Source organism: Bos indicus x Bos taurus, chromosome 27 (genome assembly GCF_003369695.1).
Source record: "Bos indicus x Bos taurus breed Angus x Brahman F1 hybrid chromosome 27, Bos_hybrid_MaternalHap_v2.0, whole genome shotgun sequence".
In the NCBI taxonomy this organism is placed as follows: Eukaryota; Metazoa; Chordata; class Mammalia; order Artiodactyla; family Bovidae; genus Bos; species Bos indicus x Bos taurus.
Genome location: NC_040102.1, coordinates 13686056 through 13699916, shown reverse-complemented (window position 1 = coordinate 13699916; position 13861 = coordinate 13686056). Strand labels below are relative to the sequence as shown.

General features: G+C 40.0%; 1 protein-coding gene across 15 annotated transcripts in view; it reads right to left on the bottom strand.

The window, feature by feature from the left end:
- Positions 1 to 13861, bottom strand: part of TENM3 (teneurin transmembrane protein 3) — a 2746241-nt gene that overhangs the window by 39207 nt on the left and 2693173 nt on the right. For 13 of the 15 annotated variants that reach the window (XM_027530163.1, XM_027530173.1, XM_027530169.1 and 10 more), the window contains 3 exons: positions 9733 to 9965; positions 8516 to 8670; positions 6862 to 7736 (listed from right to left, as the gene is read on the bottom strand). In XM_027530163.1, the coding sequence (XP_027385964.1) occupies positions 6862 to 7736; positions 8516 to 8670; positions 9733 to 9965 (1263 nt within the window). The remainder of the gene's footprint in view (positions 1 to 6861; positions 7737 to 8515; positions 8671 to 9732; positions 9966 to 13861) is intronic. The other 2 variants (XM_027530171.1, XM_027530174.1) reach the window with 1 other exon arrangement.

Below are 13861 nucleotides of genomic sequence, written 5' to 3'. Positions count from 1 at the left end.
GTTTTTAGGGTTGGATGTCAGATGCCTACCAAGGGAAAGGTTATTCTCTCTGTTTGTACAGACTGACGCAGATGTCTGGCTATTTAGATGTAATTCACAGTCAATACTGGAGAAATATCAATAACCTCAGATACGCAGAGGACACCTCCCTTATGGCAGAAAGCAAAGAACTAAAGAGCCTCTCGATGAAAGTGAAAGAGGAGAGTCAAAGAACTGGCTTAAAACTCAACATTCAAAAATCCAGATCATGGCATCTGGTCCCATCGCTTCATGGCAAATAGATGGGGAAACAATGGAAACAGTTTACAGACTTTATTTTCTTGGGCTCCAAAATCCCTGTGGACAGTGACTACAGCCATGAAATTAAGACGCTTGCTCCTTGGAAGAAAAGCTATGACCAACCTAGACACCCTATTTAAAAGCAGAGACATTACTTTGCTGACAAAGGTCCATCTAGTCAAAGCTGTAGTTTTTCCCATAGTTATGTATGGAGGCGAGAGTTGGACCATAAAGAAGGCTGAGCATCAAAGAATTGATGCTTTTGAATTATGGTGTTGGAGAAGACTCTTGAGAATCCCTTGGACTTCAAGGAGATCAAACCAGTCAATCCTAAAGGAAATCAGTCCTGAATATTCACTGGAAGGACCGATGCTGAAGCTGAAGCTCCAATACTTTGGCCACCTGATGTGAAGAGCCGACTGACTGGAAGAGACCCTGATGCTGGGAAAGACTGAAGGCAGGAGGAGAAGGGGACAGAAGAGGATGAGATGGTTGGATGGCATCACTGACTCAACGGAGATGAGTTTGAGCAAGCTCTGGGAGATGATGAAGGACAGGGAAGCCTGGAATGCTGCAGTCCATGGGGTCGCAAAGAGTCAGACACGACTGAGCAACTGAACAACAACACTGTCAATGAGACTGGATTCATCTTTTCTGATCTGGAATAATCACCAGCAAGTTTTCCTAGGTTATCTGCGCTGTCTGCACACTATTTTGAACATGAAGTCCAGGTATTATTTACACTGCCTCTCTCTCCTCTGAGATCCCCTTTTCCATCTTCTCTGGGATAATCAGAACTGATGTCAGTGGCAGCTGTGCATCTGCACGGGCACAGAGTTACGTTCATTATAAAGAAATGAACTGAGAAGCTCATTCTGGAATTGCTAAGCTTGAAAGGAGAACAATAAAGCACCTGAATGAGAGGTCAGAGACCCATATATACCTACATAAACGTGTAAGAGTGGAAACTCATTTATTCGCTCCTTGAATCTGAATAGAACTCATGACAGACCACAGAGTCAACCCCTCATATATAAAGCTCCAAATATTCAAAGTCCCAAGACAGAAAACTGCCACCAACTCTGCAGTGTGCATGTACATATCAGCCAGAACTCAGAGTTTTCTTCCCCACATTGTCTTCTTTAACCTGACAGAGTGCCTCCAGATACACCCACCCGCTTTGTATTTTATGGGGTAAGCAAGCTGAGAGCTGTGAAATGCCATTAGCTATTAAATAATTTATTCTATTGCCCAACTCAATACACTGGGTCTGTTTTTGTGTGCATTCGAGTGTAAGAAGTGAGGTCTAGCTCTGGCTATGAACTTTTTAAATAATACATTTCCAGTAGGTAAGATCTTTTGGGTCTCCCTGGAATTACTCCAGCTAAGGAAATATAACGTGGGATAATTGTTTTAAAATCGTATGAAGAATAGCATAGAAGAATCCCAATTACTAAGTGAAGGGGGTAACCAGGCTTATCACAGGGTCATCACACAAGGGGACACCAAAGCTAGATGGACAGCAAGTCAACAGAAGAGGTGGTTTGAGGAAAGAGGGTTTATTCATCAGCAATGAAGAAGTCTTCTGTTCATGACACATATTAGTCTAATTCAGGGATCTCAGAGCTGGATTATCAACGACCTGACACCTGCTGTTGTCTTCCTACCAGACCATCTGTGGTGTGTCTAAGAATGCTGGCCACTTCTTCAGGAGTCACAGTAGGGATACAAAAAGAACAAATAACATGGAGAGAAACTGCTGCCCAGAAGAAGACGGTGCCTCCAGTTTCTGAAATGAAAGTTCTTTTGCTTTGGAAATTCTCTGTGAACCCTAAAAAGTCACTCTATTATACTGGTGAAGAATTTCAAGTTTAGAATTGGGTTTTGTTTTCCTGGAGCCATTCTTCCTGCTATCAGGGGCAGCAATATACTTAACAGTATTTGGATGGGAAACGTTTTCTGTTTTCAACTCTTCACCCCCAACATTTCAGAAGAAAGTGCTATCAATATGGAGTCTTAATTTTTTGTTGATTATTTAATAATGAGGTCAACTGAGAAAGTCCTTATTTTATAAAACAAAAGATAGTAAATATGTAATAATAGGTAAATACATTCTTAAAAAATCAACAACAAAAGCGAGAAGTGTTAATATTTTCAGCATTAACTATTGGTATGGAAAGGTCTGAACTATTTCAGAAAGCAAATATTTACACGATAGTCTTCCAAGGGAGGGCTTCCCAGTAGCACTGGTGGTAAAGAACCTGCCTGCCAATGCAGGCGACTTAAGAGATGCAGGTTCCATCCCTGGGTCAATAAAGATTCCCTGGAAGAGGGCATAGCAAACTACTCCAGTATTTTTGCCTGGAAAATCCCATCGACAGAGGAGTCCATGGGGTTGCAAAGAGCTGGACACCACTGAAGCAACTTAGGACGCATGCATGCACTTCCCATGGAGCCAGCTATAGGTTTTATCAGGCTCTTCTCTATAAATAAATGTTCACCAACCACATCTTTAACAACAGTTAGAACTGGACATGGAACAATTAACTGTTTCCAAATTGGGAAAGGAATACGTCAAGGTTGTATATTGTCACCCTGCTTATTTAAATTCTATGCAGAGTGCACCATGTGAAATGCCTGGCTGGATGAAGCTCAAGCTGGAATCAAGGCTGCCGGGAGAAATATCAATAACCTCAGATATGGAGATGATACCACCCTTGTGGCAGAAAGTGAAGAGGAACTAAAGAGCCTCTTGATGAAGGTGAAAGATGAGAGTGGAAAAGCTGGCTTAAAACTCAACTTTCAAAAACCAAGATCATGCCATCTGGTCCCACCACTTCATGGTAAATAGATGGAGAAAAAATGGAAACAATGACATTTGTTTTTTTATTTTCTTGGACTCCAAAATCACTGTGGACAGTGACTGCAGCCAGGAAATTAAAAGACGCTTGCTCCTTGGAAGAAAAACTATGACAAACCAAGTGTATTAAAAAGCACAGACATCACTTTGCTGACAAAAGTCTATATAGTCAAAGCCATATTTTTTCCAGTAGTTATATATGGATGTGAGAGTTGGACCATAAAGAAGGCTGAGAACCAAAGAACAGATGCTCTTGAACTGTGAAGATTCTTGAGAGTCCCTTCGACTGCAAGGAGATAAAACCAGTCAGTCCTAAAAGAAATCAACCCTGAATACTGATCGGGAGGACTGATGCTGAAGCTGAAGCTCCAAGATTTTAGCCATCTGATGTGAAGAGCTGACTCACTGGAAAAGACCCTGATGCTGGGAAAGACTGGGGGAAGGAGAAGAAGAGGGCAACAGAGGATGAAATAGTTGGATGGCATCACTGACCCAATGGACAGGAATTTAAACAAGCTCCGGGAGATAGTGAAGGACAGAAAAGCCTGGTGTGTGCATGGGGTTGTAAAGAGTCAGACATGACTTAGCTACTGAACAACCACAACCCTTATAAGGTCTAAATTAGACTTGTGGTACTATCAGAATACGAGGGGAAGTATTACAGACACGAACTAGGATTCTGGGATCTGCCAGCTCACTAATAATGACCAACACCAAGGAATCCTCCAAAATATCGGAGAAACGTGTTTTACAGTTTCTCACACTTCAAAGGGTGGGCCCTTCCTCATTCACAGCTAAATTATAAGAGTATATCATTATGCTATGATGATATTATTATAATTATATATATTATAAGAAAAAGTCCTTTGTCATTCTGATATAATGGTTCTGAATTATTTAGGTTAAGAGCTCTGTTTTTTCTCCTGTCTTGTATGGTAATCCACTGTTTCGCAGAGTGCATAAATATTTCTTGAAAATGGTTTAATCATGTCTTTGCTGTAAACATCTAGAGGAAAATTAATAGAAACACTGCTTTTGATTTATTTTTTGGCCATGCCACTCAGCACGTGGGATGCTGGTTTCCTCACCGGTGATCGAACCTACACACCCCCAACATTGGAAGTCTGCAGTCTGAACCATCGGACTACCAAGGAAGTCCCTCCACATCTGTTTATCCTATCCCACATCAACTCCACAAATGGAGTATACCCATTTCTCATCCTAGGTCATTAGTGAGCCCGTACATGTGTTACAGAAGTTCAATCAGTAGTAACCCACGTGACGAACTTCTGTGCATTGTCATTTCCCAGGAACAAATAAGAACACATTCAAAAATGGCCCACAGAGCAGAGGTTGAGTCTTAGACTGTACTAAAAACTTATTTCTCTATTTCCCCCCCTGCTTTTAACTAAACCGAAACCCTACCAATGCCACCATCATTCCCTGAAGATCTTATCATCAGAGCAGCTCTCGCGCCCAGTCTCATCAGATGGGGGCACTTTTACTGTACTCTTCGTCGTCTCTTTGGCAATACAGCCCGCTATCACTTTGAAAACGGTGCAAAGGAAGTGCTTGCCATTAACTTCCAATTTATTCCTTTCCTATTGCGATCCCAAAATGAGCAAAAGGAATGTTAAGAACAGAATTTTAATGTAATTCAATTGAAAAGGTTTGTTCCTCTGACAAAATCAGGCTGCTGGGGAACATTCATTTTATTAAAAGGGAATCTGTCAAAAAAGAAAAGCGATCCAAGCTACAGGAGAACTAAGCCTAATGTACAGGTTCTATTCCAGAAAAGTTGCATAGAAAATATTTGTATATTGGGTCATTTTTTTCTACTGACTTTTATTATAATTTTAGAGGTGTGTTCCTACAGAAAGTACATTTTCTCCAGCATTTCATTGTAGAAGTCATACTAAGGATCTCGATATTCATTTCCAGGACTATTTTGCATTTGTCAACATGCCATCTCTGCACGTCTAATTTCGCCTTATGCTTTGTGCAATGTCAGTGGAATGAGAAAGTAATGGAAAGTGATTTTACACAGTCCATGAAATGTGACTGTTCTTAGAGCACACTGGCTGGGCCTTTCTTCCACAAATTTAGTAGAATAGCCTGGCTGGATGCTCCTTTTACTTTTTCATATGCTTCCAGAATGACCAGCTATTTCTGATTTGCATTTAGTGGTAAGGTTCTTTTAAGTGGAGTTCAGATTCTCCAATAACCAATTATAAGAAGTTCAGCCTGTCTCAGTCCGAATGGAAGGGGTGTTTGGGGGAGAATGGATACATGTATATGTATAGCTGAATCCCTCTGCTGTTCACCAGATGCTATCACAACAATGTTAATTGGCTATACCTCAATACAAAATAAAAAATTTAAAAAAAAGTTAAGCCTTTCTTTATGTGGTACTGAAGGAATCAGCCAAGTTCATTGTAAATGTTTTTAATGTTTCCCTTCAAGGGAGTTTGGGAAGGTCATGTACACACTGCTACATTCAAAATGGATAACTAACAACGACCTACTGTATAAGCACATGGAACTCTGCTCAATGTTATGTGCCAGCTTGGATGGGAGGGCAGTTTGGGGGAGAATGGATGAGCCTGGCGGGCTACAATCTACAGGGTCACGGAGTCAGACACAACTGAAGCGACTTAGCATGAATGCATGGATACATGTATATGTATGGCTGAGTCCCTTTGCTGTTCACTTGAAACTCCCACAACATTGTTAATGGCTATGAGGGAGTGAAAGTTGCTCAGTTGTGTCAGACTCCTTGTGACTGCATGGACTACAGTCAATGAAATTCTCCAGGCCAGAATACTGGAGTGGGTAGCCTTTCCCTTCTCCAGGGGATCTTTCCAACCCAGGGATCGAACCCAGGTCTCCTGCATTGCAGGCAGATTCTTCACTAGCTGAGCCACAAGGGAAGCCCAAGAATACCAAAGTAGGGAGCCTATCCCTGCTCTAGCAGATCTTCCCGGCCCAGGAATTGAACTGGGAATCTCCTGCATTGCAACTGAGCTATCAAGGAAGCCCTTACTCAACACAAAATGAAAAGTTAAAAGTTGAAAAAAAAAAAAAAAGTTCTCCTTCAGTGACAGCTAACATAGCCAGCTTTAGCACATGGGTAAATATAAACCCCAAAAGTTTATGCCTAAAACCAAGACTGCAGTATGTTTCCATGAACGTTTGCTGTTAATATAATATTAAGTCTATATGAAGCAAAATATTAATCTTTAAGCAGAGTTAGACTGACCTTGATGGTCATGAAACTTAAGCTTCAGGGCTCCCCACTTGCCTGGGTCCCTTCCAAGGCCCTGACCCTAATTTTGTCTTCTTTCTCCAGAAAAAGTGATCCCCAACTTATAGAAGTTTCAGGTTCTCCCAAAACCTGGATCTCACTTGCCCTTAAGATTATACTATTATTATACATACTACTATTTATAAAACAGATAAACAGGGACCTACTGTATAGCACATGGAACTATATTCAGTATCTTGGAGTAACCTATAATGGAAAAGAATCTGTAAAGGAATATATGTGTGTATAATATATATATACAACTGAATCACTTTGCTCTGAAACACACATTGTAAACCAACTATACTTCAATAAAAAACAAAAAAAGAGGCAGAAAAAGGATCATACTGTTATTATCTTATATTACATTATTATATCACAATATTTTATAATCAGAGTAGAATTTTGATATACTTACTCAAAAAATGTTGTCCATCCGGTTTCATCGCTTTTAGTGGCCAAAAGGCCACTGTTGCCATGGTAAGTAAACAAAACTAGTTCTAGTCCTTGAGCGGTCATGCTTTTCAAACATCCGTTTGTCCCTATGGTCAACCATATCACTTGGTTATCTGGGGACACCACTCGGACTGGCATGCGATTCGGGTCCCGTCTAATCCTAAGGGTGTTGCCGTTACTGTCGGTCACAGCAGTGATATCATTGTCGTTGCTGTAGCTAAAGTTGTACAGGTAATCACCAGTGACTAAGCTGACGGTATACTGGTGGGTGCCATTGATGTCAAAGATGTAGAGTTCTTGATCAGTTGGAGAGGCAACTTCGTAGAAGTTCATAGAGTTAAGTAAAGGCTTGTTCTTTGACACCGCCCGGATCCGAATGTTCCCCAGGTCTGCGATGTACAGGGTGCCGTCCGGGGAGGCGGCAAGGGAGGATGGAGCGCTCAGTTTGGCATCTTTGGCGTAGCCGTCTCCGCTCTGGTAGCAGTCACAGTTGGCATCGTTTTTGCAGTCACACTCTGACGGTATCCCGGCGACCAGGGAGATCTCCCCATCGGTGGTGACTTGCCGAATCCGGTTGATTTTCTTTTCGTCGGTTTCGGTGATGTACAGGACCCCGCTGTAGGACACAGCGATGGCAGTGGCAGATTCCAGGGTCGTCTGCACTGCATGCTTGCCCGTGGAATACTCCACCCCCGGCACCTGGCAATGCATGGGCCGCCCAGCGGCGATGCGCACCTGCCTGTTCTCAGTGATCTGTAAAACGACATTATTATCCAGCACGTAAATGGAGTTGTCCATTGGGTTAATGGCTAGGTCAGTGGGCCATTCCAGGCGTACCTGAGTTTAAAAAAAACAGAAATGGTCTGGTTAGTCAGTTGCTGAGCTGCGGGTCATTTGCCAGAGAGTAAATTAGACTATTTAGGGAAATGACCGTTAATTTGATAAACCGTTTTAAAATTGTTTTTAAAACATATACAATGAAATAAATGTAAATGTTTGGAGTGGAGACAAATGGAAGAAATAAATTTTATTTAAAAATGCAGCTCACTGAAAGATTTTGCAGATTATAGCTAAGTAGCAAATGAACCTCTAAGTAGTGAGTTAATAGATATCAGTGAGATATGAACACAATTCCTTTCAGTGGCAACAATCACCAAATGCTGGGGCTTTCTAGGTTATGAATACATTAGAGTTCTCTTGTGTTTTCAATCAGGCCAATAGTGAAGTTTCTAATTCTAAACAGAAGTCCCTGAGGACTAATCTTAGGGGGGTTCTCTCTACTACTTAAGGACCTCACGCAATCACAAGCTTAGAGATTTAAGCAGTTTTGTTCTTCTTGGAATATCTGCAGGCTGCTGCTTTAATGGTATTTTATTACAAATGATTAGCATTTCTTAGTGATAATTGTCCTGTATTTCATTGAATTCTTCAAATGCAGAACTGGAGAAGAAAATAACTTTGTATTAGCTCTGGAGACACATATCAATGGAAGAACTTTATCACAAGGAGGCTGCCATGACACACGTGGTTTAAGATGGTGTTATCATAGTTTACGGACACTGTAAATCAAGTCACACAGAAGAGAAACAGACACTTTGGGGCAATGTTTTCACTACCTGGCTGATGTGCATGCTAGTGTCACAGGTTAAAGGTCTGGCTGAGGTCAGATCATTAGAGCCCAGGAGAGTTGATATGATTCCATTCTGATCAACTTTTCGGATCATTGTTCCATCAACAAAGTAGATTAATCCATTTTTATCAATTGCCATTCCTGTATCCAAGAGAGTCCCTGTTAGTAATCTTTCAAAAATGATTTAATTAAATGCTCACAGCCATCGTTAAACTCAACATTTAACATCAATAACATGGGCAGTAGACAGAAGGTAAGATTGCAGTTACAAATCAATGTAAAATGTAATAAAGAACCCAAATTTGTAAGAATCTGTACTTAGCATGTGGATCATATGGGTAGTACATGTGTTTAAAATATAAACACCGCACAGTGTTGCTGTCTATAAATTATAGAAACAGGTCAAATTCTGTTATGCTGAACTTAGAGTAACTCTATTCTAACAAAAATAGATCTAAGCCAAGGTTAGTGTTTTGTTGACCTTGTTACAATGAAATCTGCTAGGATGAATAATTCAGCACAACAAATACTTTTTTCCAGTCCGTGTTCACATAACAGTCTCTTGCTATAATGAAAAAAAAAAAAAAAAAAAAAGGCTCAAATCGAAAAACACTGTAATGAACGGCATAATACATGAAGAAGGAGTCAGTTCCGACTGGTTTAAAAGCTAGAGGCCTCCATCACATAGAATTTTTAGCCCCTGTTACCTCCAGAAATTCATTACAGCAAGCATTTTTTTCCCATGGCATAGAAACAAAAGTTTAGTAGCTCCAAACTGGGTGAGGGCTAATAGGGTCACTGAGTGATGGTTCTTAGGGAGGCCTGGGACTCACTCACGACAAAGAAATTCCAGGACAATGAAAGAATGCGGACACTTCCCTGAAGCTGAAAAGGATGTGACCTGAATGATACTGAGGATTTGCTTGATTCCTTGAAAAGTTGAAAAAAAATGGTATGATAATAAAAAATGCCAAGCACGTAAAATCAACCTATAGTTGATTTTACTGTAAAATCAACGTTAGGATTTTAGCCGTTTCACACTAAATGGCTTTTCAAAACGCTAGATGTGAAACGGCTTTCCAGAACACAGTTGAGAGGAAAATGTTAACTCAGCATTAAACACAATCAGGCACTAACTGGATTTTCCACCTTTTAATTTTTTAATGAAAAGAAATCCTCCAATTGGTAAATGCCGGTCGGTACCTTTGGGACTCATGAGTGTTGCTTCCACAGCCTTTCCGCCATCCCCACATCTGGCTTCATCGAAAGGAAGGCACTGCTCCCCTGTTCCTGCCACCACTTCGGCATTCTTAGTCAAGTCTTTTGCACCCGTAAGTGACTTCGGGCGATAAATCCTGCGGGTGTTAGTGTCAGAAACATACAAATCTCCCGTGACTGGATCAGTTGCAAGGTAGTACCTGTGAGCTGGGTTGCTGCTGTAAGAAAAGATCATACAGAAACATCACAAAAAAAGTTACTCCTAAAACACAGAAATTAAAAGCAAAATAAAACAGATGATGAGAAACTAATTACAAACTGCGACTCCTCATCAATGACTAGAAAATGAACAGCACTGTAAACAATGATTTAAAAGAACTGGTGCCAATGACTCTTTTCCTTATCTCTTGTTGAGGATGTAACAATTTATTAAACAGCCATCTTAAAAGTAATTACCTTTAGAAGGCAATATGCTTCCAACCTAAACGAAGAAGCAAGCTCTTGAAATATTTTTGGTTCAATGCAAAGCCATTAACACACAGCCCTTGAGTGACAGGCTTAAGGATTATTCCAGGGGAAGGGGGTCTCTAACAAACTCTCCAGTCAAGTGTAACATTCTAGTGATTCTACTTGCATCTCATTGTAAGGAAATCTCCGGTTTTCTCTTGCAATCAAACCAAAAACACCTGGCTTCAAAAACGGAAAAAAAAAAAAAAATTTTTTTTGCAGCATGTGGGATCCTAGTTCCTCAACCAGGGATTGAACCATTGCCCACTGCTTTGGGAGCTCAGAGTCTTTACCACCTCCAGAGAAGTCCTGATGCCTGAAATCTTAAATGCACTAAGACATACTGTGTTCCTTAATGTGGTAGTTTATTACTTTGTACTGAGGTAAAAAGTTACATATCATTATAATATTCAGAAAAATTTTGCAGAGGTTTTTTATTCCCTCCAATAGTCAGTCTGGTATTGGCAGAGTCGCTCTTCCAGATATATATATACAGCTGTGACACAGTCGTAACTCAGTCAAGCTGGGTCTATTTTGGAAGGCATGACATTGGAAAGATTCTCTAGTTTTTCCTCTCTCTCTGATTATACACTAATTATGATACAGTTGGTTGTAAACATGTACACACACATTTTATCTTCCTGCCAGCTGTAATATATATATGAGCATAACCTCTGGACCACGTTGCCCGTGTTTGAACATCAGCTTCATCACTAAACTGTGTGACCTTGAGCAAGCCAGCTAACTTTGCCTCAGCTTCCTTATCTGTAAACGTGAAAATAATGCAGATTTCATAGGCTGTTGAGAGGGTTACATGAACTAGTGCAAGTAAAATCCTGACAGCAGCGCTGACCACACAATACATACTCATGAGCATTAGCTATTCTTAATACTGACTTGGGTCCTGTCTCCTCTTACACTGCACTGTCTTTGGCCTTGTGACTCAAGCCTGTGTAGAAGTGTAATAATTATTGTTAACTAAACTGTAACTTGCCTTCTGAAAATGTAAATCAGGAAAACAGAATTCTCTAAACTTGAATAAAGGTTCAATTTGTTTCTTTAGTCCTACTATTATTCTGTAATGTCAAAACTACCAAAACAATGCAGATCCTTCTTAAAATATCCAGTCTGAATGGTTTCTAGTTGAATGATGCTACAGGTAAATGAAGAATGCATACTTTTTCATGGTGCCCCTCATTTTGAGAAGAAAACAACAGATTTCTGAGACGCCTGCTTGAATAGCGGCGGTATACTCTTTAGCTATAGGGCATGAGTTTTCTTGGTCCAAAAATAATAGACATTCAGGTCATAAGCTTTGCATCTATTGACATCACTTTTATTCCAGTGGAATGGTAAAAAGACAAGGTCCAAAGTGATGCTTTATATTTTCTGTCCTGAAGCATCTCCTTCCTTGAAGACACAGAGATTTCTAAATCAAGCACTATCTGCCAATGGCTTTAAAAATGTCCATCAAGTGAAGGCTCTAATTTTGCACGGAAGTCTATTGTCCAGAAGAACAAATGTGGAGGCGTATGCAGCCCTGGAGAGGAGCATTCGCCTCTGGAAATATTCCCCGCAGAACAGCAGGAAATGAGAGCGAGCTCCTTTCCCTACAGTGCAGCCTGCCATGGCAAATTAGAACTGCTTCTTGGGGCCCAGTTTCCCTTAAATGGGAAAAAAAAAAAAAAAAGGGGGGATCTGTATTGAAACGCTCAAAGAACAAAAAAGTGAGTGTGGAAATTTTCAGTTGATAGACTTGTGGCAAGAAGCTCTGAGTAGCCTGTGTGATGTGTTTCGGATTCAAGGACACCTGATTTAAGCAAAGAGTTTTCTGAAGGGGGTGTTGGTTCTTGCTCTTCCAACTTCCTGCAAAGCCAAAGCATTGGAGAGGCTGGGGTGGTGGTACAAATGGGTGATGAGCTTTTATATCAGTGATGTATCTCCTGTGAAAATGTGAGGCTATGATGACTGACAACTGTCAGATGCTGGTAACGAGGGTGCAGGATATTTACCAAGTGCACAGTTTGGGGGAATCTCTGTTCAGCAGAATTATATACAATAGCCTTCTTGGGTGACCAACTGATTTTTATTTCAGAAAGGTTTATGATAACATTGAGACTTCAACTAATAGCATCAAAACCAAAGAAGCTGAGATCAAGTTAAGAACCTATGCTATACTATACTGTGCCTGAACTCTTAACTCACCCTGAATTGTCTAGATCCAAGCTGTCTTCTCTAAGTCTTACTCAATTAGATTATAGATTTAGACAGATCCAGTGGTAAATGCAGACTAGGTTTCCTCATTTATTTTATCATAATTCAGTCTTCTTAGACTAGAGAAATATTTGCAAAGGACAAGCTGCGTGTAGAATGTTAGTCTCTCAGTCGTGTCCAACTCTTTTGCAACCTCCATGGGCCTGCCAGGTTGCTCTGTCCATGGGATTCTCCAGCCAACAATACTAGTGTGGATAGCCATTCCCTTCTCCAGGAGATCTTCCCGACCCAAGGATCGAACCTGGGTCTCCTGCATTGCAGGCAGATTCTTTACCATTTGAGCCACCAGGGAAGCCCAAGCTATAGAATAGATATTATTAACACTTATAAAACTTTTCAGTTGGAAACTGTACCACAGCCCTTGGAATACAGAGTTTTTCTGAAGGTGTATAAATTATACTAATGCATAAAACTATGATTTTCTGGCAAACAAAAGATTGTTTATATTATTGCAAGCAAGGTTTTGGGTTTGGGATGTGATATTTTTGTGCTTGCTTAATTTTTAACTATGAAGTCAATGACAAGCGCTGAATCAAATTTTTAGAGTCTTCTATCTAAATTTTAATCTGTTCAATTTCACAGACCTGTGATTGACATTTCTTTGATCTTTTAATTGGTAATATAAAATTCACAAAGTTTATTTTTAGAATTACATGCTGAAATGCCCCTTGGCTGGTATTAGTTAATGAATTTAGTTTACTTTGTTTTGGAATTTTAAAGAATTGGATCAGGAATGAGCTAACATTTACTACCTACAAAAGGGGTTTGTTAGCAAACATACTAGGAACATCATAGGGGGAAATGTTGAACATATATAAAAAAAACTTACTTTCTAAGCATTTTGGAAGCTCTCATTTATGTAAAAATTTAATATGTTGGGTAGTATTTATATCAATTAATTAAAGTATAGCTAGCCAATTTGATTTGATACAATATCCTGACATATACTTAAAACATTAGGTATGACAGAATACTCTGAATGTTAAAACATTAGGAATGCTTTTATATTTATTTTATTATTCAATATATTTATTATTTCCCCCATCAGTCCAATTAATGAGACTGTTGATATGCTATGAAGCATAGGAAGAGGAGAAGAAACATTCATTTTTCTTCTTTACTTCATCATTAACAACTGACTTCCCTGTTCATTTTTATATATTTAGACATATTTTTCTTTTTCTTTCTACCACCTTTCCTAAGTCTTTCATGACTTGTGTGCTAGCCAGGAAAGTGGGACTAAGGAGAAAGCCGGGTAGGATCCTTTCGTTGTTGTTGTTCAGTCGCTCAGTCATGTCTGACTCTCTGTGACTCCAGGGACTGCAGCCCGCCA